Below are 26,649 nucleotides of genomic sequence, written 5' to 3'. Positions count from 1 at the left end.
AGAGGAGGAAAACAAGAGAAGATAAAGAGAAGAACCTGGAAGTGTTTTGACTGCATCAAAAGACCTATTGTTTGGATTTAAGCAGTTCTATTATTCAGGATTGTAACAGCTCCATTGTCTTTGATTTTCTGGTTTTCTCAAGATTCCCTCATTCCCTCTCTACACTCCCTCTAGTGTCCTTAAATTCACTTGCATTTACTCACCCCTGCTGTATTCACTTAGTATTTCACACAACATTAAGTTGTTAATTTCCCTTAGCTTTTCCGTAACCTACAGGAGAATCACTGAAAGTTAGACTAATTTTTATGAGTATTTTTCTCCATGCTAAGGTCGAGGAAATACAGATTAACAGGCAAAAGCAAGAGTAAAGTGTCAAATTAATTCTGAGACAGCAATTTGTACTTTGTTGGTGGATAGAGGGGATGACTTGGTATTGAGAAAGGAGGAAGATTTTGTTTGCAATACTTTTAATGTACGATTCATAAGCAAAGGAAAAGAGTTGCACCAGGACACCACTTGCCTGAGTGTCTTCCTGCCACTGCCTCTAGCAAATACACAAACTCCCTGCAACATTCACACACTGATTACTTTTTTTTAAAAAAAAAAGTGAATGAGGACAAGATTCTCCTGGTCATCTCCCCATTTTGTGGGATGCCCTGAAGGCACAGTAATAACACATATTTCCTGTTCACCTCATCTTATGGTTCAATAAAAGAAAGAGAACAAAGGGAAGACTGGATTAATAGGTTATTTTTAAAAAGGAAACAGAGATAAATTCATTTCCTCTAATTCAATTAACTTTTTGTTTCTCCTTTATAACTGCAGTTTAAGAATTTATTTTACATTAGCCATGTCCACAAATGGAGACTAGAAAAGGCCTAAACAATTGTGAAAATGAAATAAAAGCTCTCTTCTTAGGGTGGTTTAGTATAGATTTAAGACTGAACCATCTGGAAGCAACAGAGACTCAAAACAAACAAAACCCACCAAATATCAGAGTGAAGCTGGTGAGATTGTCCCACCTTACCCATTAAGTAAAAATTTAAAACAGAAAGAAAGAAACATTTGTGTCATGAGTAATTTGTGATCTTCTATCCATTATACTCAATACTTGGCATCTCCTGTACTAAATGGCAGGAATTTGTACAAACTCTTGTTCTACAGATGATATACTAACCAAATATTTTAATTGGACCAAAGGGAATATAATAAGAAAAAGAAAATTGATAAAACTCTATTTCAGACCAATCCATGGAAATGAACAACCTTTACCTGCAAATCTGATGATTTACCACACATGCTACAGAAGTTTCACAAGAGCTCAGTCACTGCATAATAGAAAGTTGTGCTTTAATATTTCAGAGGGATGTCAATTTAAAATTGGATATTTATGACAATTATTTTAACATATCACCCATTCAATACACTTTAAAAGGCAGAATCTTCTCAATATTGTTCCCCAAGATATCACAGTTGACCCCTGGTTGTTGACTTGCCTTTTTACACTAAAATTATTGATTCTTGTCAATCTGTGTTTATACCTACATATTCATTGACATGTTTTAAAACATATTAAAAAAAAAATTATTCAATATAATCAATATCTGTTCAATGCCCATTTTTGTTTACTAAATGTAGGTTTGTACACCATTAACTTCAAAATTACTCTGTAACTTATGTTTGTTTCAGTATTTATATAATATGTAATTACAATGTATAAGTATCTGCTAAAGTTCAGTAATGCTGAATTATTTGCTTGTAGCATAAAGTTTATCAAAATTCTTACACTGAGTTAGCACATTCCAGCAACAGAAAGCAGATTCATGAGTGTTTCTACCCCAGTAGTTTTTCTTTATCATGCAGACTTACAGTGCTGTCGATGTACGCTTCAGTCCACACTACATCGTGCTCCTGGTCAATAACCTTTGGCCGGCTGAGAACATGGAGATATTCCATAACGTTCTCTTGCACATCAGCCAAGGTAGAGATCTGAGTAAAAAACCCTGTGAAAACACATCATTCCAAGTTATAAACCAGAGAGAACAAATACAGGAAGTTTTCAAGAAGAAATTGAACCACCCAGAAGATGTGGTTTATGTCTGTCATGTTTTTTGCTTATTTCCAAAGAAAAAAATACAAAAGAGGAATGTTTCATCAGAAGCAGCTTCAAACAGTAATAACTGGTGAAAACAGATGGCTGTGAAACCTTTGGCCAGCCCTCAAGGACAGGGTTTCCAACACTGCTATGAAACACCACACTGTCTGTACTAAAGTGTGATTCCAAGACCACTTTTTTTTGTATAATGGTTTGGGCTTTTTTTCTTTTAATGTTCTCTGCTTTAAAATTTAGAACTGGTATTATCTTTGCCCAACTGTATCTCACCCACTTTGTCCAGTTTCAAGAAATATGATGGAGTAGAACTACAGTAACAGAATGGTCTTTGCATTTGCTCTGAAACGCTCATCCCTACACAATGTGACTGAGATTAAAAAAGCAATATGTAATTTACAAATATGGCAGGTCACAGAAAACAGATTACAGCTAGAACTGCTTGGTTAGGTGATCACAGCCTTGTTAATCCTTTAAAGCATCTCTTCCAACCTGACAGGATTGAGAACAGCAGAGGCCTCAGCTATTCGAGCTGTCACCACTCCCTTTTCAGTGCTTAGATGTCAAGAATCTTTATACATCACAAACTTGGCATCTGGAGCCCACATCATGCAAGAGTGATGAAGGACTGACAAATTTCAAGGCTAAAATTTCATCAGGCCTTATTTAAATGCATCACTTGCCTTCATTTAGCTCCTGTTAATGAGAAAAGACCAACATGAAAGAGGCCTCACTACAATTTTAATCATTTGACAAGATCACAACTTCTGTGGAGCTGCAATATTAAGCTTTATTAAGCTTTAGCAAAAACATGGCAGCTGCAAAGAACTTTTGAGCTGTGTTTTTGTAGATGAGGCAAATTTTGACAGGACAGTAAAGGTGGTCTTTCTGAATCTAGAACTTTCCGAATTAATACACCAGCCCATAATTCAGCATGTTACAAAGGAATCTTTCCATGTTGCAGTATTGCAAATCATATGTTTTAATTGCACAATAAAGAAAACAGGCTTTAGCCTAATTTCCTATGACAAAAGAGACAGTAAGTCTGAATTAATTTTGTATAAACTTAGTAAATAAATAAAGGTTTCAAAGACAAGTGAAAATATTTGTCAATCTGGTCCTAATGGGAAAACTCTACCAAAAGTTATATATTATATATCTAAATATATAAATATATATATTTTATATATATATATATAAATATTATAGCTAGGAACAGCATTAGGTAACATGCTTTTAGTTATCTTTTAATTTAAATTTAGAGTTTTGATTCATGTGTTTCTAGCTATATGTATCTCACAAGGATTACCTTCCTGCAATGCTAACTTTACATCTCTTATCTAGAGGTCAGAGATACCCCATGGAATTAAACTCTTACTGTTCCTATAGCCAGGTTTAATCACCAGATAAAGGCAAGAGTACAGCTGCTGGGGCCATGTCAGCAATGGCAGCAAACCCATGCTTCAGTTTTTGCATTCCAACACCTGCTTCTCGGTTCCCTGGTGTGTGAATTATGCCACCTCAGAGCCCCCTCACAGTCAGCACTACCTTTTTTCCCTCCCCAGCAGGAAAAGACTCGTGAAGGAAATGGGTAAGATTTGGTAATGACAAGCATGAGAGATGTATAATAATGTGGTAAAAGACAGACACTTATGCTCTGCAGGTGGGCTGCCTTTCCCCATTACCCAGTCCCTGCCTGTTTGGCTTGTTTTTCTCTAAAATGTCCACCATTAGACTGATTACTTTGCAAAATGCCTCCAACTGATTTTTACGTGGAGTGCAGTACTTTTCGTTTCCTGGGCACTGTGCAAAAGAGACTCAATACTATTGCAACTAATAAAATAGCAGAATTTAAAACCCCTCAGGGTAAGCACTAAGGAGAGAATCCATTGTTTGAGTGCAGCTGTAAAGCTCCCCTGGAGGTTTTCCCCTGTCCCCAGGAGGCCCCCGAGCAGGTGAGCAGGCTCTCGGTTACTGGCTGCCCAGCACCCAGAGCCCCAGCGCAGGAGGAATAACGGGAATGGATGTGATGGGGGTTCCTGCACAGAGCTCTCCTCTGCTGACACAACAGTCCAGAAACTGCTCCAGCTGGGCCAAACCTGCCTCAGGGCTGATCTGTCCTCTGCCAGGCTGGAGCTGCTATCAGCTCTCCCAAACACAAAGCATTTTTCTCTACGTTGCTTCCTCAGCTCCTTTGGACTGATGGATCCGACCCTTTGTCCATTTTATAATACGCCAAACCACAGTGATGGCCTGGGACAAAATGTTTAAGAAAATTAAGTATGTAAATCAGAGGCTGTCAAATTGCTACTGCAATAGTGAATTTTACTGAAAAAAACCAAAATAATAATTCCAGCTGTTTTGTTAGCAGGCAGTGCATTAACTCCCAGTTCTATCTCTACAGATTTCTGCTGGAAGTGGGGCTGAGGGAAGGGCAGGGCCTGTCATTTTTAAGTTCTAGATGTTACTGCTAACATCTGGCACATGCACACTAAGCACTAGGAAATTTTCACCTTTGCTCACTTCAGAATTTTAGTAAATCTTGTTTTCCTTAATATGCACTTACTGATGATACAGAAGAGTAAATCACTGCAATTTTCACAAACCCGTCTAGAGGGATTTTGGGGATCTTGAATGTTTTAATGTATTTAAAATGGTTTGATGTTTTGCTTCATTAAGCAAGCTCCCTCTAGATATGCCCTACTTATATGGAAAAATGTAACAGAAAAACATGCTTGGGGTTTTTCAAGGTTTCACAATCAGAACCTAGAAGCTAAAGAAGTTTTGCAAGGTGGTGTGAATTTCCCCTGTGACCTGTTTTAAAGGAAAGGGCTGCTGGGCACAGTCCAGTCAGCTGGAAACCCTGCAAACAGCCTTCATCTATGCTGTGCTTCCAAGGGGAAAATCACTGCAAGGAAAATTGATTTTAGGGTCATTCACCCACAGTGACAACAACACATTTTGGCCCACCCACACAAGGAGTAAACTGCAGTTCTGCTGTTCAGCCAGTCTTTAGACCAGCTCTGCTACACTCCTCATCTGTTGTGCTGTAATCCCTCATTTCACTGAAATAAAACGGACAAGCTGCAAGTGGAAACTGCAAGCAAAAATCTAAATCTGAACTGTCTGACCATGACATGCTGTTTCCAATTGTAAGTTTCAAAGCCAAAAAAAAATATTTAATTAATGATTAGAGGTAAAAGATTTTTACATTATATGCTATCAGAGAGCAGGTATTGTAACTATTAAACTGGGAGGGAAATAAATTTATAGAAGTAACAGTCATTAAGCTGTTTAGTTGATTTATATGAGTAAGACTCTGACTCAAAGCAACATGTCTCTGAAAAGAACAAAGTAGTCCTGAAGAATGACAAAGGTGGCCACTTTCCCCCTCTGGGAATAAGGAAGACGTGGACCAGATGATCTACTAAGGCAGCCTCCATTGCCTGGTCCTAATTTCTGAGTTGCTCTACTTAGATCTTTATGAATTTGTGAAGCTGGGCTAAAAAGTTAAAAGATTTCGTTGATTAAATTGTCTTCAAAAAAGATGCTTCAAAGGATTCTTATACTATTATTTAAACTAAATTATGGTGTAATATTAGCTGATTAAGACAAGACTTCAAACTGAGTAATTTCCATCAGCTGGGCATAACAGTAGTTAAAGAAATAATGACTAAATGGATAGCACCTGATGCAATTCATCATAATGTAATGTGGCACAATGGAAAAAAAAAGAACTTTTTTTTTTTTTTTTTACAAAAGGAAAGAAAAAGGAAAACCTGAAGATTAATTAGGGTTTGGGGCTGTTTTTTTCCTGAATCATTCCTGCTTGTACTAGTCAATCCTTTTACTGCAGCGTCTCAGCATCTTAAATGTTTTAATTCTCTTTTCCTTCAAGGATATAAACCAGTTTTTTTCAATTACACTGTCAGTTCCTCAAGGGACAGGATGTCTGGTGTTTTACATACCATGCCTAACTCAACAGGATTTGTACCCAATGTTCTTAGAAACCAAACTCACTCTGCGTAATAACAGATAGAAGAGAACAAATGCTTTGGAAATAGTTTGTTCTCTGAACAAAAATTTAAGACCACATAGTTTAAAAGCTTCATACATATTTTAAGGAAGAAAATTTCAGATTGGAGTTTTTTGCTCTTGAAATTGTATGTTACAAGATAATGAAGTATTTTCATTTTTTGGGAAAAAGGAAACAACCCATCCTCTGTGATGAGTTGCCAATGACACCATATCTGTACAAGGGTCAGATGTGCAGGAAGGCTCAGCTCAGGGATTGTGAAAACAAGGATTTCACAGAAGGTTAACAAACCTTTGTTAGCACAGGCCATCCACTTCAGGTTATCTGCAAATGCAGCTTCTCTTCCAATCAGATAGGTAAAAATACGGACCTGAAAGTAAAATGCAACAGACAAATCAATTAATACTGCATTTAAAACATATCCAGTGGAACTTCAGGTACAGATGTGTAATTCACAGGACAAACCTTTTCTAAGAAACTATTACTGGTTAAGCAGTACAGTAGGGTAAAAAAAATAATTCTGCCAAAAATGTGGCTTTTGTTCTGTGTAATAGAATGGTTGATCTTTTTGAATGTGTTTAATATCTGACCTTAAATTACAGTTATGCTTAAAGTGTAATTAAGAATAAACTAAAACCATTGGAGTACAAAATGGTATGTCTCAGACTAATCTGTTCGCACTTATGAATTCAGAGAATTGTTATCATCAGGGGAAGAGGCACTTAACCAGCAAATACTTCTGCAGAGAAAGAATCTGCAACACCAGGCAAGCAAATTCCCCTAGTTTTCAAGGCTCATGTGACACAATATCATTGCCAACACAGAGACAGGTACTCAGAGGTAGCACTTTAATAACATTTAATTCATTTTCAGTTAAAAACAACAACTTATAATTTTTCCCATTAGCGTTTTTCTTCATTCACAAATGGTAATATTTGTAAAATAAACCAACTTCATACTAATTTCCCATAGATTTTTTATTTTTCCCCACAGAAATAGTTTTAAAATATTCTGAAAGTCTGCCTCTTTACTGTCAGTTGTGACACACTATTTTCTCACTGCCCTTTTATCCATTTTCTTAATGGCCACATCCTGTTTCAAGGCATACATAGTGCTTTGTGTTATCATCATGCCTAGAGACCAGATTCCAATCACAAAACTTTCCCAGTCTCTCAAACATAAAATATGCACAGAACTGAATTGTGATTTATATAGTTTAAAAAGTCTACACACTGATGGTGTAGTGTTGCAAGCCTGAGTCCAACAGCCTGCATAATCCAGCTCTAAGACTCTAAAGAGCACAACATTAAACAAAAGAATGGTGCTTTTATATTTTGTTGATTACTATGAAAGCATTAATAAAGAAATTCTTTGTTCTGCAAAGAGACATGAAAGTGCACAGAGAGATTTATACTCTCAAAATACAGCATAAATCACTGTCACGTTTTATCTTCCTGCAAATGATGCTTGAAAATAGCCTATGATGAGACTGAATACTCTGTGAGATTTATATTTAATGATCTGCTTTAATCTATAATGAATCAAACTAGACTGTGTTCCTAATAAAAGGAGACCAGCCTTATCTAAACAGATGAGCAGTAAGCATGATAACAGGCACAGGCAGCAAAATAACCTACAAAAAATGGAATTTCAACAAACTGGTAACATGGATCATCATGAGGAATGGGCTGTCTCTGGGATAGTGCTGCAAGGATTTTAATGATTTTTCGCTGAGTATATTTTCTATATCTAGTTTACTTAGTATCTAGCAGTTTTGCTAGAAAATATTTTAAGCATGATAAAAATACTGTTAATTGTAGTTACTTGAAAAAATAAAGGAATCTATAAAACAGAGAGCTAGAAGGTGAGTGATCCAAATTTATGAAGTGCTGTTTCCTTCCCTGTCCCAAGGTATTGTGTATTTTTCTCTACACTCTTTCCATGGTACATGTTATACAAGTGATGTTTACCAAGGTCACCATGAAGTAAAAAGTCTTTTATACAGTGAAATACAAGTTACACTATAATTTTAAAATACCCTTTCTATATTGCTCATGAATTAATAGAGTGACTATTATTCATGGCAGTATTGTAAGAAAATAGCCATGACAGAACCACAGGAAGGTGTTTTAGTTAAACTTAAAGCTACTAATACTTTAAAATTTTCCTTCTACATTGACCTTAAAGACTGAGCAATAGGTGTTGCAAATACTGTTTAATACTTCATTCAGAATAGCAAGAAAAATCCTCAAGGTCAGTTCTGATGGAAAAAAAAATCTGATTATTTCTCTACTTCTAAAAGTTTCATTTGATCAGGTCATTGAACCCATCAGCATAAACTTAATTCACTGTGAATTAAGTTGCAGTGAAAAGCAGTAACCATACACTGCAGAAGTATCACAGAATCACAGAGTTAAGGAGGTTGGAAAAGACCTTTGAGATCATTGAGTCCAACCTCTGGCCCAACATCACCTTGTGAATCAGACCATGGCACCAGGTGCCACATCCAGGCTTTGCTTAAACACCTCCAGGGATGGAGACTCCACCACCCTGGGCAGCCAATTCTTATAAAACAAAAATTTGGCATATTATTTTCTGCTTTCCAAGACCACAGCAGTAGCTTAGGTAATAAATTATTAGAATTTGAACTTGCATGAATAATTCTACATTCTAAATCCCATTTTTCAAAACAAGCTTGGTTCTACACACCTTTTATACTGGTTTTACTCTTCTGGATATGTATTCAGAAAAATTCTGAGCACAGATTTGTTTACTGCAGATACATAAAATATAACTAAGTCAGTATTACAGAAATACTACATGAATTTGGCAAGGGAAGTTCAAACTAGTTCAACTGCTGCCCATGGATGAGACCTGTGCAGTGATGGGCTATGTATGGTGCAAAACAGGACACACAACATTGTAATAAGCACTGAAATTGTCACTGTACATTGATTAGACATTAGGGACCAGATTTAATATCCATCCATACATATTCTCAGATCCCAGGCAAGAAATATGTTGGTATGTAAAGCTGTTAACAGTGACCATCAAATTTTCTTCTGGTATATGTGAGGTAACTGGGAAGTGTGTCAAATCGCTCCTGCTCTGCAAAATGATTGCATGAAATGTTTATTTTACTCAAACAACCCACATATCACACTAATATTGTGTAGTCTGCTGATAAATATGTATAATACTGGGGTATTTCTGTAATTAATAATAGATTAGGAAGAATAAGGCATGCCTGTCTCATTCTGTTGTTTGTATTGGACCTTGAAGAAAAGAACAAAATAAAACTATTAGCTTTAATAGGTATGTGCACTATGCAGACACACACTGATGCACCTATGTCAGTGCCTTATGGTACAGCATAAATTTAGGACACTAAAAATTCCTTTGAATACATATGGAGAGAATGTTTCAGTCAAGGGAGACTGAGTTAATTCAAAGTTGTTATGGGCACATCCCAGAAGATCCAGTAACAACATTTATGTAGTCTGCATATGCTCTGGCTGAGTATAAGCCAAATGAGAAAAACACCTTTGAATATCCAAGTGCTGTGACTGAATCAAGAGACCACTTCCAACAAAGCAGGAATCAGCCTCAGAGAGTGTAAGTACCTCTCTGGCAAAAAACATTATAGAAAGAGAGCCCTTCAGTTCTGGATAATTTTGAAAGCTTTACAGGATACTTGAAAGAGACACCTGAATAAAAATATTTTCTGTGTCTGACCTGAAAAGTATTATATCAACTATATTAAGGCTTATCATGAACAGTTTGGTTTGGAGAAAGAAAATATTCTCAGGCAGATGCACTAGTCTTGAATTTCTAAATCCTATCTACAAAACTGAAAATTGTAGATGTCAGATTCACTGAACACAAAGCAAAGCTCACTCCAAGAGCAAAAACTTTAACCTTTAACCTTTTCAATTATACTTGCTGTTTCTGTGCAGTAGGTGCTCTAGACTGCTATTTTTAAGCCAATGTTCACAGAATATGGAGTGAGAGCTGAAAGAAACTGAAAGGACAATGGAAGTAGAACTTTCATAGAGTTTGGGCCTTTCTCACTTCATATTTTTCTCAAGTAAGCGTTGAACGGCAAAGAATACCATTTGAGATTGATGTATTTTAATTATACTTAAAGCAGCTGTGGAAACCTCCCAGATGTTACCTTCTTATTATGTCTCATTCCTGACCTGGAAGGGTCACTTCCTGGAAAGAGACTCCATTCAGTTCCCCTTCTAACCAAAAGATTGCAGCAAAAACTCAAAAGGTTCCAAACTATGGAATCAAATTCATATTATGCAACCAACTAAATTCAAGGGTGCATTTTGTGGTGGTCAGTTCCTGTGTGTGAGACTGTGAACTCTGGTACAAGCCAGCAGTCCACGGTAAACTAGTGAGGAGCACAACACATCAGCTGCTGTCACAAGCTACTCCTACCTACACAGCAGAATAAACCAATATTAAGGCATCAAACCTCCAAGCTCAGTAGTTCAGACAAAACTGTACACAAATGTTACACTGAGTAAAACATTTAAATCAAAAACAGATATATAACTGCATACATTACTGGTATTTTTATCTTGCTTTCTCTCTGGTTTTCCAGTCTCTGGTTTTTCACATTCTTGTTGCTTTACCTGGGCACAGACCATGGTTTGGACTATATAAGGGGTTGCTCTCTACTCTTTGTTGCAGCCCCTCAAATTTTGAAGAATAAAAGAGTATTGTAAGTTTCTTGCTTTTACAGCCAGGGAATATTTTGTAGTTTGAACCTTTAAACTCCAGACAGAAGGTTTATATAAAATTTCAGAGATGCATACACTCAAGCATTAGTGAGGAAAGCTAAGAATGATGACTTAAATGACAGCTATTCAGTGCTAACCACTTCATCTGAAATAGCCACTTAAGGGTTTATCCATTATGTGTGGGCTAATCTGCAGTCCCTGAACTGTCCTCACCTCTGAAACTTCATTAAACTGGCAGCATAGGGAAGAGAACAGGGACCTTCTCCCATCTCTGTTAAGCAAGGCAAGTCAATCTGCAAGACTCTACACAATGAAACTGTGAATTCATATCTTTGTGCCAAACAGCTGGTAAAACAGTATTTCCAGAAACTTAAAATACCGTGTGGGAGGGGAAATGGGACTTGTGCTTGAAGCTGACAGTGCAGACCTCTGTTTGCAGCTGCAAACTATTTCATGGACACCTTCAGCAAAATAGTCTTTCCTTTCTGGCTCAGCAAGAAATAAAAATAATCCTGTGGCAAGAGCTATGGAATTTAAGAGAGATGTAGGGACAAAATTGAAGTTCCCACAGTTATAATCTATGGTGGCCCAGGAACACCACAGCTACTCTCTGCATGGAGGAGCAAATGGACTGACTGGGAACAATGGATCAATGTGAGACTGAGTGATTGTCTGAACTCCTAAGCAGCCTCACAAAAAATAATTGATTCAGCTGTTACAAGGGCTCTCAAGGTGAGAGCTCTCAAGGCAGTTTTTCATAGGCACCTCATGCTTCCTACCCAACATTACACTGTGCTTGTCACCACCTCCAGATTGGTCTTCAGTATCACTCTTCTTCACACAATCTCATCCTCCTTAGTCCCCTCTCTGCAGAATCCTTTTGTACACCTCACCTCAGAAGGCACCAGTGGGAAAAGGGGGAATTGATGTTTCTGTTGGTCCCTGTGTTAAGCAGATGGCACAACCCCACATTTTCCTGTGAGGAACAGTCTGGATGCAGCCATAAAGGATTTTGAGAGTCATGCTGGTTTCACTCATCATAATCAGTAAGACCTGCAACAAAAAAAGCCTGAACAGACCCCAGATCTTTGCCCAAGAAACCTTTCCAAATCTGAAAAGGGAAAAATGTTGACCTTGTAAAATGTATCAATGTGAGATGTATTATAAGTACTAACTTTAACTGATACACACACAAATCAATCCAAAATAAACAAAAATTCCAAGTGTATTCAGAGCATCTGGTTATTGCAAAGGGCATAACATACAGAGCAGTGAACAAGGTTGGGAATAGAGAAATAGAAATATAAAGTCACTCTTGAACCTTCACATTTATCTCTAAATGTTTCCATAGCTTTTTTTAACTTTAGTTAATTTTTTATTATGAGGTAGGATAACCAACCAAACAAACAAACCTGAGGATCTATTTGCATTTATAAGTTAACAATTGATAAGTTAACAAAATTCCATGAAGACAGTGATCTTAATGAACACACAGAATTCTGTTGAGGAGGGATGTGAAGCCCTGTGATGCAATGTAAGACAGCACTACCTCAATATCTTCTGTCCTATTAGACCTTTGCCCTGTGAGGTGCTGAAAGCCTCAACTTACAGTGCACTCAGAGCAAGGAAACCATGAAATTGAAGACATTACCTCATGAAATTGAATCCTGAAATGTTAAGTTACTCAGTAAAAGGCTCTTCATTGTTAATTTTCCTCCTGTAGTAGTCAAAATACCTCTTTTGGGAAAGTTTACATTTATAAATTTCCTCATGTTTTTTCCTTTCTGCAATTGCACATTATACCCAGACAATTTTATAATAATATTTTTTATTATAGTGCTATTGAAACTCCATATATTTGCCCTAAAAAGTGATGGGACAGTTAGCAAAAACAAGCCACAAATAATTTAAATGTCTACGTCACAGGAAAACAAGATGTTGTAAGCAAAGACTGTGAGAAAAGCACTCATCAAAAAGCTGAGCCCTGCTTCTCCAAACATCCACATCCCAAACAGCTCTTAGAATAGACCTACCTCAGCAAATCTGTGCAGGAAAAAAGGAAATGGGTGCTGCAGTTAATCCCTTGGGCACAGGGGACAGCAGCACTGTCACACTCACCTGTGAGGAGCATTTCTGGATTTGCTCTCTAGGGCAGCTGGGAGTTTCTTTTGGAAAACTCAAACAAGCCACATGTTTTACATGAGACATCAAGTGAGGATATTTCTTCTATCCCTGAAAATGTGCTGACATGCTTTGCTGATTTACAGAAAATTATAATGCAACTGAGGATTTACAAAGAATAATTTCCCATGAAAATTCATCCAAATACAGAAGAAATATTGCTAGCAGGGAGAGGAGATTATGCTGTTTTACACTGTGCAAGGACAGAGGAGGTGATGAGAAAGTGTCCAGCTCAAGGCTTATTAGCACAGAACTTATTGTTTCCCTAAAAGGGTTTGATGATTGACATAGCTGTTCAAAAAAAACAAGACAGGATTTGTACATGGGACACAAGTTTTAGCCATTTTACACATCCTCAATTTTTGGTCACACAGCACTGAATAAGATCCGTCCCTTCACAGGTGGCACAAACAGCACAGCAGGACCTTAACAATAAATATTATGTAAAGATATGGCAAAGTAAATAGGTTAAATGGTATTAAATAACTACTTAAGAGATGATATTTAAAATCTAAAAGAAAAACTTTCACAAAATAGGTCTAATAAGCATTATTCTTTCTAGCTCTCTTTCCTGCTTAGTGTGCAGCACATGTTAATGATGTCAAATAGGCAACCAATAACGTACTGGGTGTGGTACAACAGTGTGGAGCTTGAACATACTGAATTCTTCTTAGCATTTTAAGTCAGTTCAGCAAAGACAATTTTCACAGATTTTGAGAATATTAAACTTTTGGTTAGAACCATGTCTAGGAAATTACATCCCAAAGAGTACTCTTCAAAAAACCCCAAAAACCTGAATGACCCCAAACCAACTTGTTGCCTTCAATGTAACTTCTATTTTCAGCATGAGCTATATCTGAAACAAATTACTCTGAGCCCAATGGGTTGTGTTATAAATATTTCAGATTATAGTGCGAATAAAATCTTTATACAGCACCTTCTAATAGTGTGTAAGTACTACAAATTATTACTGATGAACTAGTTTAGAACTATTTTCCTGAGTTTAAAAGATCTTTATTTATTCTGCTTTTTATATAATTTAACTAGTACATCCAACCATGGTACAATGACTTCAATTACATGGCATATAGGAGGGAGAAGAAAATTTTAACTTGCTTTTTAAACTTTCAAATGTTGCCTGATATCAGTTTTCTATCATAACAATGTTACTATTTCAAAATAAAATTAAATAGATTTATTGGAGGAAAGGAACCAATTCTGTGCTATCATTTGAAAAGCAAGAGAAATTTTTAGTAATTCCATTCTTGATTTGCAAGATTCCAGGTCAGTCATTACAAACCATTACCAAGTAAAGCCTAAATGAGCTACTCAAGCATAATTCAGCTATACATAATGACATTCTTCAAAATCCTGGAGGATTTGCTGAAATGTAGAACATACATTTTCTTCCTTAAATGCAAAATAGCAGCCTAAACAAATTAATTTGTCTGAATGGAGAGAAGGGGAAGGGATTAGAGCAGAAGTTGTGACATCACCAACTTTCTTGGACCTAACTGAAGCTCCTGTGGAAAAAACAGGCTCATACAATTTCTGCTACTACTCTCCTCAACTTTCTTGTGTATCAACTAATTTTTTTGCAGGAATCCATGAGAAAAGATCAAAATCAGACTAAATTCTAAGTAACCAAATACTGCCAATGTCTCCACTTCTGGCTATTACACAGTTCCAGGATGTAACACAGAACAATGGTAACTCACTTACAGTGTGCTTCACCGTGCATGGTGCAGACACAGATTAGAGGATGACATAATGGATAAAGCACTGGCCTTTCACCCTTGGGATTTTGTCCAGCCTGCAGTCCTATCAGATAATGGGTTTTGCAATCTCCACTAGTCTCTTTTGGACACTAATCCCCACTACAGAGTCTCTATAATTCATCATATAATGTAATACACCTGGCAACTTTACCACCAGTTCATTCTTTTGTTACATAATGGCCCAAAGTGAAGTCAAGGGTGGTTAATGCTCTGACAACCGACTATTATCTCCCATAACAGCTGATTTTGAGGGGATTATTGCAGTCATAAACCATTTTATAAAAATTGGCAACTGGGAAAGCAGTGTAAGAAAATAAGGTGATATTTAGAAGTTTTATCACTGATTTTCTACCAATCTCTAATGGACTTTCTAGCATCCAAAAAATGCTGGAGAGGAAACGTGAGATTAAAGCTACAGATCATGAGCCAAGAATCTGAGGCCTGAAGAAGCTGACACTCAGAAAGGTTTGACTGTTTTGAGGTTACAGATGCCTTTTGTCTTTATTTTTTTTTCTCTTTCAAATATACAGCATATTTCTTCTTTATTTTGCCGCAATTATTTTTTCACCTCTTCACTTTATCAGGATTCTTCCCTTTTCAATTTGAAGTATTTGACCACTTCTGGTATTCCAAAAGCTACTCAGCTTTTTCCACAAATGAACAAGAGATTTATTTCCCTGCTATCCAGATCAATCACTGATATGAGTGATCCATGAGACAAGAAAAGGGGAGCTGTACTCCATTTATAGGACAAGAAATCAGCTCACTGAAACTGTGGGAAAGCTTGGGAAGATGAGAAGCTGAGGATCCAGTCTAAACTTAAATGGCATTAACACACAAGCAAACAGGCAATAGTACCAAGATACTCATAGTCAGGGGAATTAGCACACACTGGAAATAAATATGGGACCTGCAAAGTGGTAAAAAGGCATGAAAAATTTCACCAGATAAAAGTTTACAGGATGTCATTTTTGTTTGGTAGACATCAGACTGTAGAAGGATAATTATAAAAGGTGTAAGGTGCTTCTGGGCTCTCTGGTACATCACAGCTACATCTGTGCAATGTCATTTTGTATCATGCAGGTGTCTAGCAATAGTTGGATGGTCTATATTTAATCAACAAAATTGCTTTGTAGAATAAATTTCACACACAAAAAAAAATCAATAAAATAAAGCCAGGGAAATTCAATCTGTAGCCATTCTTGCTCTGACCAAGAGGCACTACTAAAATGTCCAGTTTAATAAAATATGATCCATTTGTGGAAGCTTCACAGAATTGTTTTGAAATGAGATTCTGTATTTCATGGCTCAGGATATCTGTCTTTTTTCATTCAGGCTTGAATTGAGCAAGATTTCCTTTACTACAAGGGGATGTAAATCCCCCTGGCCTGTGCTTTGAACCAAACGTTTTAGGTAAAAGTCAATGTGGTGCTGATCTCCACTTTGTAAGGCTATGTTTGGTTCTGTACAGCTGAATTTTCTGATAGCTTTTATACTGAGATCAGTGGCAAAACATTCAGGTTCTAAGAATCCAACTTGTGACAGGAAGATTTTCATAAAGTAGTACAGAAAACTGTTTGAGGTCTACTCAGAGAGAATGCAAAGAATTTTGTGAATTGTAGATGTGACAGAATCATAGAATGTGAGTTGGAAGGGATGCACAAGGATTACCAGAGTCCAAGCCCTGAGCCTGCACAGGACAGCCCCAGGAATCACAGCATGTGCCTGAGAATAAAGCTGAAGGCTTACAAGAGCAGGACAGTTTGTGCGTAGAATTTTAGGATTACTTTACTTGTTCATTGAAATACAAAATCAGCCAAAGCAGAAGAAGCTGGAAATGCAGATGCTGCTCTGATGGAACAGCAGACACACTGTTTGGCAAACTCTGGCAGGAATGTGTGTTTATTGTTGGACTTCCTGTGACTAGAAACACTACAACTTCTTTAAGAAAATCTTTCTCAAAGGGCTGAATTAGTGGATAGAAAAATGAATGAGATTTTACACAAAAACTGTCTGCTATGCCAAAAAATATTTAATCTTTCAGACATTATGTATATATACCCATGAATTGTTTGAACCTTCAAAGTGCTACAGCAAGAGCATAAAATAGACATGAAATTCCTTTATCTCGACATTTTAACCAACTGAAGGCAATTGCTGCTCAGACTGTCACAGTACACCAGTCAGTATTAAAACTGCTATGCCTTTAAGTTTATCTTTGATTAAAAATTTAATGTACTTCTTCTTTATAATTCTTGTAGCCCTACAGCATCCATGTGTTCTCACAGTTAAATGAAGTCAAACTAAATATTTAATACACCATTCTAATTAGCTACAAACTATTACTTGATTTAAGTCTGTAAATGAATGTGAAAAGACTCTGGAGGCCTAATGTTAACCTTCATCCACTCCAGTTATATGAGAGAAATTACAGGCTCTAATTAGACTCTTTAAACTGCAAAGAAATAGAATTTTCATAACCAGCTTATTAAAAAACGAAGACCCCCTTGGGACAGGGCAAATTGCTTCTACCCTGATCCGCTTATCCTTGTACAACACCATACAGAAGAATCATGTTGTCTGACTTGCAGCTCATATTTCTCCCAAATTAATGAGCACTCAAATTATTCCAGCTGCCCCCTTGGCACGGAGAAAAATTGAAAATCCATGGCTGCCAAGTGACGTGTATAACCCAGCTGCTAAATAAAATGTGCTTAAGGGGACACAGCTGTCGAGGTGACTATTTACATTAAAATAAGTCCATGGATACAGAACAAATGTCTAAAGACAGAAACAGTGTACAGCACTTTGTTTAACCCTTGAATTTAACCAGGTCACCAAAATTTGCAGCATCATTTACAGGCTATACATAAGTACATGGTCTTTTGACCTCATGATTTATTTCTCCCAATTTGCCAAATCTTGGAAAAATTCTGATTTTCTTCTGCAAAACAGGTAAATTCAGAGGAATCACATTAAAGAGTAGAATTCCCAAGACAGAAAGGACAGCTGATTTTTCAAAACAACCCTACTTGAGAAAGATACAGAAAGTATTCTGTACTCCATCTCCTGCTCTCCAAACATGTACAGTGTGACAATAAGCATGATCTTTGAGGCAGCAGGATGGAAAATGATACTTGAAAAGAATTCACACAGACTTGTGGAAACTGAAAAGCAACTATTACTTTTTTGTTTTTTTTGCCTTAATCTACACAGGCTGTTCACTCACTTCCACATGAAGCTGAGGATACCAGGCATCATCTTTAAAACACTAAATAGTGTTAAGAACTCTGTTCTGTAAGAGTTAACTGTATGCTGAAATACTCTAGGATGCTGTGATTCATAGGCCACATTTTTAAATGTTTTATAAACCATGACTGTAACCCAGCTGACCTGAACAGCCGTGCCAGTTGAATATATTCATATACCTTGGAATAATTGGGGCCAACGCAAAGTTTCTCTTTCCTAATCAGGAATACTTGGCCAGAGGACATCTTGGATCTAGGACCATAATCTAAATTCAAATTTTTACAGTCAAAAAACATTTGCTTTGTTCAGCAAGAACATGTGAGGCCCAAGCCATAGCAAAATGTGTGTGCAAGCAAATCCTAACAAGAATTGTACAGAACCCAACTGTAGAGAAAGTTCAGTCAGTCAAAGGTTTATTTATTTCAGCCTTCACCAGACAGTTTAATTTGAGTAGTTACTATGACACAAGCATTTATAACCATGGAATTAGGAGCTGAGATCATATTTGGAAAAAATGGTAGGTAAATAATATGCATTTCAATCAATGAAGTCTGATAAAATTTCCCATGTAGTGTTGGAGAAACTAATCAAATCGTCTTTAAAATATTAGTGAATATTTTTTAAGATCTGTGGGTAGCAAAGGAAATGCCAAGGACAAGAAACGGGGAACTTATTCTTAAATATTTTCAAAACCAAGGAAAAAATCTGTAGAATCACCTGCTAGATTTTACTACCTGAAAAGACATTAGCAAAACTGATTAAGCAATTAATTCACAATCATATACAACAAAATAATGTGGAAAGAAACAGCTAACATCAACAACAGTGATTCTGTTTAACCAATCTTATTTCCTTTCAAAACAAGTGTCTTTTGAACATGAAAAGAGGAGGAGAAAGATATCCTGATTAAATTCTCTAAATACTTTTAGGAGAAGCATGGCCATCCTCACCAATCCTGGGCTCACAGGCAGCAGAACATCCATGAGAGCTTCCCACTGAGCCTGACAAAAATAACGCACAGCATATTACGTGCTCAGTGATGCTGTTTCCTTCTAAGGACTCCAAGCCTGCTGAAATGAACATGAAGTGAAAGCACTTCTCAGACAGATGTGTTCTCAAAGTGGATTTATTATTGTCATGTTAGGAAGAGAATTTGGAAGAGCAGGGAAATATCTGGCCAGTAGCACGTACAATTCAATAATCTGATTGAGGATTTAGATGAAGAGAATCCTTAAAAGTTTGTCAAATGACTGAAGCTGGAAGTCATTCCATGCCCCCTGGAACATATATGAAAATTGCAATATGAAATATATATGAAAATATGAAATTCATATATTAAAATTATATATTAAAATATTAAATTGAAAAAAGCTTTATCTGGACTTGGTGTGTACTGCAGAAAAGTCTGTGATAAAGGAGGAAAGCTGCACGTACACAAGAACTGGGATTTTTTACTAACCATTAGCTATCCTAGGTAATTTTAAAAACACTAAACTGAGAATGTCATCCAACAGCAAAATGCATTTTACTGCTTTTACTGCAGTTACTGATTTTAAGGCTACAGACATTAGTAACATGTTAGTCTTAGTTAAATTAAAAAAACATGTTTCCTTAATCATTCTTCCCTGACTGCATCCTGGACAGCTCATTTAAGGAATTTATCTGTGGGTGACTCCAGGTACTGTGGGTAACCCTCTCAGAATGTTAACAAACACTGAGGAGTTTCACCTGTCAATTTGAATTCATCCATGTTCCAATATTTGCTTGTTAAACATCAACAACAGCAGTTGAGGTGTTTGTAAAGAAAGAAATACTTGATACTTGAGAGAACAAAGAATGAAGTCCTGAATTACTGTGGACATTAAATATGAAACAAAGCCTAGAGAGGTCCATCCTCTGAGTTGAGAACTAAGTCAGGTTTTTTCTCTGACATGACTCACAATCTATGCTCTAAGTCCTGTAGTTAATTATAAAAACATGCTCTGTTTGCTGTCTCCATTTTCACTGCTGCTTCTGCATTGTCCAAACCATCTAAAAGTATGCAGTGATGTCACCATATGTATCATGGAGAAGAAAAAACAGATGAATACTCTGTAAACACTCTTCATTCTTAAAGCATGTAGCCTAAACAAAAGGCTTCCTCCTCCTTTTAGAGCAACATGGGAAGAGGGAGACCTGAGAACCAAAATGAGGACAATGAGCACCAGCACACTTACACTGAACTTGCACTTGGCATTAGGAAAAACAGGAAAATTAAGTTAGTGGTGAAAAATGGGGAACTCCAAATTTAAAGGATAAAAATAATTCATTTTGCAGGAAGATTTTTGACGCTGAGAGACTGATTTCTTAAAAATCTTCCTGAGATGCTACATCACTGTACTTATTTTTCCTTCAAGCAATCTTCTGGAGAATAAAACTGAATCTAAAGCCCCCTTTTCTGACATTTTACTGCCTCCACCACAAAGCCCATTTACAAGATCTAAAATCAAATCAGCAGTTCCAAAGTCTAGAACATTTGTAACACATGGAATCATTTTAAATATCTAAAATCTCTCTAATCATTCTATAATTTTCAATGCAGTTGCTTAATGCTGCAGAAAAAGTAGAGTAGAAACTCTTGGAGTAGGGATGTAAGGACAAAAGAACAGAGTAATGCCCTCAGCGCCAAGAAGACAAGAATGAAAGTTGGAAAACAGGACAAAGACAGGATTAAAGAATAAAATAGCTTACTGCAGAAGGAAGACAGTACTTCTGAGAACTGTAAAGGGCAGAGTTGTAAAAATTGCAAACTGCACTGAAAATGAGACATTGAGAGCTCTTAGTGTGAATGAAAAGAATAAACATTGTGAATGTCAGGCAACACAGGGACACAGTGCCCAACTGAGACACAAACCAAATGCAATAAGAGAAAAGATTAGGAAGTCAAGATATGAGTTTCAAATGATATCTTATTCTCAATGTTTTATTTATATATATATATATATCTATATCTCAGATATATATATATATCTATATCTCAGATATATATATCTACACATGACTTCATATAAAATGAGAGCAACAAGCAAACACTAAAACACAAAAAAGAACAGAACATTTGGGCATGCAAGCTTTCTCTAAAAAGCATGCCTCAGGAAAGGAAAAACTAGTGTGCAGCAAATAGACAGAGATTTTATTCAACCCTTTAATGAGACAGTCAAAAGAGAAAAAGGGGATTATTCAATCAAAGGTAGAATTAGGTTAATTAAGCCAGACAGCACTGAACATATGGAATTATTAAAACTCTGCCCAGCTGAATCTGAAGGTCCAGCAGTGCCAGGGGCTCTGCAGTAGGGCCAGCTGGCACAGAGGGAGGGTGGGTCCCCAGGATGGATCCTTCACCCTGGCCCAGGGAGACAAGAAATGCAGGTGGGTACCAGAGGAACAGGAGTGGCCAGCTGGGGGCAATGAAACTCCAGGAACCCTGGCTGATGCCAGAGCAAGGAAACAAATGCAGCTCCACTAAAATTGCTTGCCAATCTGTCCATCATGCCTTTCCTGTTCTTGTGTCCAACTCCACAATTCCTTCGGGTTGGCCACTGCCTTTCCCTCCACAGGAAAAACATTTGGTGTCTGTACTTTCCCTGTCAGCATCACACACAGCATTTAAGGACTGCTATATTTAAACACTGATCTGAAATAAAGATATCTGAGCTGAAAACAACAGCTATTCTTGAATTAAACCATGCATGGAAACCTAACTCAGAGTACAATTCTGATCTTATCAGTTTAATCTCCTTGGAAGGTATGAGGATAAGGATACCTGCATGTGAAATTCCAAAAAAATTCAAATTCTTACTAACAGACACTTTTCAATATCACCATGCTTAGGCTGTGGTGCTCTCTGTGCTACAAAGATACAACATGTATTTGTAAATCCTCCATATGTTCCCTGGAAGAAGGAGGAACAGAGGAATGAAAAGAGGCCAGGGATAGAAAAGCACCTTTATTATTCAGTCCTCGTAACATTTACTCTGACATCAGCCATACTGTTGATGTGAAGGACACAATTCTGTCACCATTACAGTCACTGAAATCAGAATTTGTTTTCTCAGATTTTTCTTGACAACTAATTTTTATTTATTTATTCAAAGTAAAAAAAAAAAAAAATACTTGAAGATTATTCACTTTAATAAAACTTTTTATCTATTTAAGCTCCACCATGTTGAAATCCAATAAATGAGATAGAAGCCCAGTGTTTTGCTGAACCAGAACACCTACAAAGCTTAGTCAAGTACAGGAATATCACAGAAGAATAAATACAACTTTCAAATAACAGTGCATTTATTTTGAACAGCACACAGACACTGTCATCTCTCAGTTATAGCTGCCAACTTTGACACTGCAGATTTCGTTTTCAGATCAACCCAATGGCCCTGATGATGCATTTTAGAGTGGACATGAAGCACCCACCATATACAGGTGACTCTTACTGCAAATACAGGCCACACACCAATCTGCATGTCCTTTCCAAATCCCTTTTTTTCCTGGAAAGCTACTGAAGAGCTCTCTCTGAAAAATGCCTTCTCCTACAGTGTTCCTGTTCTTAACTCTCACCATTTTTCAGTGCAGTTGCTCACTGTCAGACATTTTCTAAGATGATAATAATAATTTCCCATTACAGCAAGTCTCAAGTCGTATTTTTCTGAAAGCATCACCAGAAATAGATAAAGCATATAAGTGTAAAACAAAATTCAATGCATTCTTTAGACAAGAGGTGTACAAGAGGCCTCTAAACATCCCAAAAATGTCAGTACTGCAGGGGGCTGCACATGGACTACTAAAGTACTTTCCTTTATTTGTTGTGATTGTGCACATGGAGCCATTAGTCTCAGTCAGTCTCAACTCTCTCCTCAGCCAGCCACTGATATTGATTATCTGCGCCCCTGTCACAGGGAGATTAGGACAAGGCTGACAGTTTGCTGGCTGATGTTGAATCAGGAGAAAACTCACATGATGCCAGTACACTTCAAGCTTGTGTACTGAAAAGGATCTCTTCCCTTTCCCTGCAGGGTGTATTCCTGTGTTTGCCATACACATCACTGCCGTGGGAGCTGCACCAGCTCCCCCAGCTTCCCTGCAGCCACAGCTGAGCCCAGGCAAAGAAAGCTTTCTGCATGGGCAGCTAGCCAGAGACTGCAAACATTTCTTTCAGATGTTCCCCTTCCTGCTACCACTCACGGGTTGTGGCAACATATTCCACACAGAAAAGCATCTTGGCTCAGTTCAACAGTACAGGACAATACAGAATATGATTTCTACATTAACTTCAATATGAAGGTCGAATCTTTCAATCCCAATAATTTGAACAATGTCTATTTGAGAGTCTCATCAGGATTACTCCACTTACAAAAGTGTTGAAGCTGCCCTGACCTTAATTCAAAAGAGGTTTGCAATAGAGCATTTTACTTTAGAAACTCTTGTTCCACCATCTGCCTGAAATTGTCCAGAACCAATGACCTCCATAAAAACAAAATAGAAGAGACACATTATTATGGAGACTTTGAGAAAGCAGGTCCCTCAAACACACACAGATAGGAAAAGAGTTTTCTGTTCTGCTGGCAACTTAATATTGGTTTAGCTATTTTATGCAAGGATGCCCAAGGCATTTTACTATTACCTATATAATGAAAATGTAATAACAAATTTATAGAAGGCTCAATAATTGGATAGGTGAATTCATTGACATTTTGCCTCAGGAGATACTGGTTGAATTTTACACCACTCAGAAAACTGATACCAGACAATAAAGAATAATGCAGGAATCTGGGATTCAAAGGCCTAAAATCTGTTCATTTTAGTGAAATGGTAATGTACAGAAAGTGTCTGCACAGGTCTGTCTAATATCCTATTCACAGTGACTCAGAAAATGAAGAGCAAATTTTCCCATTTGGGGCTGTCTTTTTATATGAATACACATTATTACTAAACATCACAGAAACAAAGAATGGCATGAAAACAGAATTTATGTCTACCAGGAACATTTGTGACTATCAGAGCAGCATGTGGGTATGAACATTAACCAGTGAGACACTACAAGAGAGAAATATAATTTAAGTAGTTGGTGCTATTTCTGGCTTACTTCATGCTAACACTGATCCACTTTCATGCATGGTAAATGAAACCAAAATAATAACTAATGGGTTTTTTAGATAATCATTATTTTAAAATTAAGATGCCAATATTCTTCAGAGAAAAATAAAAAATATGGTTCCACTTGAAAGGATTTAAGCAAATGAAAATAGTGAAAGAGAAAATACTTCAGTGTTTGAACTGTAGTCTGACCTATGCCTAGATACTGGTACTAAGTACTGACCAGTGAAACTATATGTGAATTTGCTACCAAAAAAATTCAAAATATTGTGTGTTCTATTGTTTTGACAGCTATTTTAAGCAAGCAGTCATGGACTCATGTTATTTTCTTACTGAAATTTTTTTTCAGCAATAATAATTTATCTGGTAAATTTTATTTCCATTGAATTTTATAGGGCTACTTTATCCTTTAAGCTGTCTAATAAAGCAGAATTGAGCTTACTATCTGACTGCATGAATATGTGGCATTTTCTTCCAAACTCTTAAAAAGAAAACTTTAATTCAATTGACTTTTCACCCATTCCTCATATTTATTTCCAGGATCTCAAAGCAGACCGTTCAATTGCTTTAAAACTTTGTTTCTCTCCAGACCATTCTACTAAAATGATAAGTTCTAATTTTACTGACAAAAAATTGCAATTGCTGTACCTGGATTTACATTTATCAGGACAGATGTTTTCTTCATCTGTTTTTGTACAAGCTCTATTGTCTCACCTTGCTAAGGCCCTTTTTTTCCCACTGAGGTAACTCTCTGTTGGCACTCATGATATTTCTGCCCCTGAGTACTCACGAGAATTATTTATCTGCTTAACTGCTTGCTGTACTGACCTGGGTGGCACAATGCAAAACTTCACAAAAAAACAAACCTCTAAATAGGAAAACTACAACAAAACAATATGTCTCACATTAGAAAACTACATAAATGTCCTAAAGTTTTTTAGGAATAAAATTCACAGTCAAAATTACGGTTCTTAAAAAAAGAAATTCAGTTTCCAAAAGATAACCCAAAGCCAGATAATCAGGGTTTAAATTATAAAATAAAGCAAGCAATTTTTCTCCTGTACATTTCATGTCAAATATTTTATGTCAAATTTTACTTTATTTGTTCAGGATTAAAATCACCACTGCTATTCCACACCATTTCTCCCAGCTAGAATACTACAGATTATTTCCATATGAAAATAGCCATTGACCAACACTTTAGTTTACCAACAGGCTTGAATTTACTGACTCCAGAGCCACTTTACAAACAGGGTAACAGCTGATTTTCAGTCAAGGTTTCACTGTTTGAGAAAACTAGAGAAATATGTGAATTGTTTATCTCTAAGGGCTAGAGGAAATAATGTATCTACTCTTGGTTTTTCCTTTGCCAGTGTCTATCTCTTTCTTTAAATAATAAGCCCTTTTTAACCTTTGATTTATTTTTTAGGAGTTTGAGAATCAGTAGGTTAAAGCTGTATTTCTAGTTAAGATTACAATTCAACCATGACATTTTGTCAGGATTTATTTATTCCAGTAACAGGATTCAAAATGTGTTTGAATAAATCAAAGTTAAACTGTGTCTGATCTGAAACTGAAAGAAAACCTACATCACTACATCTCCTTATGGTCTCTAATTAGCAGGGGGGAAAGAATTTTAAATGCTCAATCAATTCAAAAGCTACAAGGTTGAAAATAAATGAGTTGCTGAAGACCTGGGAGAGTCTGTTCCAATGCTGATTCCCCACCAAGAACTCACCAGCTGGATAAAACTTCAGAATCTCCTGTGAATAAAATGTTTAGGTTATGTCTTAACTTACAAACATGCATTTTAAAGCATCCTGTCCTAAAAGATTTAATTGATCTGTCCCCTGTCCAAACAGCAGTCCCCACCTTCTTGCATACTTTGGCATAGGTTGGGGGTGCTAAAACTGCACCTTTCATGCTCCTCTCCTCAATCAACACATATCCCATTATAAACATCTCAAAGTCCAGCCTGGCAGCTATCCCAAATGCTCCAATCAAAGACATTTTGTTCAGGTTTATCCATTCAGTGTCAGGTTTATTTTTGTTATTTTTTATGGTGATTTTTGTCTCTGGTAGCTGTAGAGATCTCAGAATCAAATGGGCCACTAATCTAAACTCTACAGCCAACTATTTATGCATTTCCATAGTATATTAAAACCCCCATGCAAAACTTTGGCTCCACTGACATTGCCTGCATGTACCACTTCATTTGCAACAGGTCAGACACCCCAGATGTTGCCCATTCAACTGGGGTACCAAGAAGTTAAATAAAATGAACTTATACAGACAGAGCTGCAAAAAATGTGCAAATTTGGTGGGTTTATTCATCCCTTCATTTAAAAGAAAGCCAAGATATGCAAAAGCTCAAAGGCTCTAAGCAGTGTGTTGCCCCGAAAACAAGGCAGG

At 36.8% G+C, this 26,649-nt stretch overlaps 1 protein-coding gene across 5 annotated transcripts in view; it reads right to left on the bottom strand.

Annotated features, from left to right (window-relative positions):
* Window positions 1–26,649, bottom strand: part of CACNA2D3 (calcium voltage-gated channel auxiliary subunit alpha2delta 3) — a 385,680-nt gene that overhangs the window by 134,739 nt on the left and 224,292 nt on the right. For all 5 annotated transcript variants that reach the window (XR_001523933.2, XM_015641179.3, XM_015641181.3 and 2 more), the window contains 2 exons: window positions 6,438–6,516; window positions 1,870–2,003 (listed from right to left, as the gene is read on the bottom strand). Coding sequence is in view for 4 of the 5 variants with exons in the window: in XM_015641179.3 (XP_015496665.1) it covers window positions 1,870–2,003; window positions 6,438–6,516 (213 nt within the window). In the remaining variant the exon portion in view is untranslated. The remainder of the gene's footprint in view (window positions 1–1,869; window positions 2,004–6,437; window positions 6,517–26,649) is intronic.

The sequence above is a fragment of the Parus major genome, chromosome 12 (genome assembly GCF_001522545.3).
Source record: "Parus major isolate Abel chromosome 12, Parus_major1.1, whole genome shotgun sequence".
Classification (NCBI taxonomy): domain Eukaryota; kingdom Metazoa; phylum Chordata; class Aves; order Passeriformes; family Paridae; genus Parus; species Parus major.
Note: the sequence above shows the minus strand (reverse complement) of the source record. Positions and strands in the feature narration are given on the sequence as shown.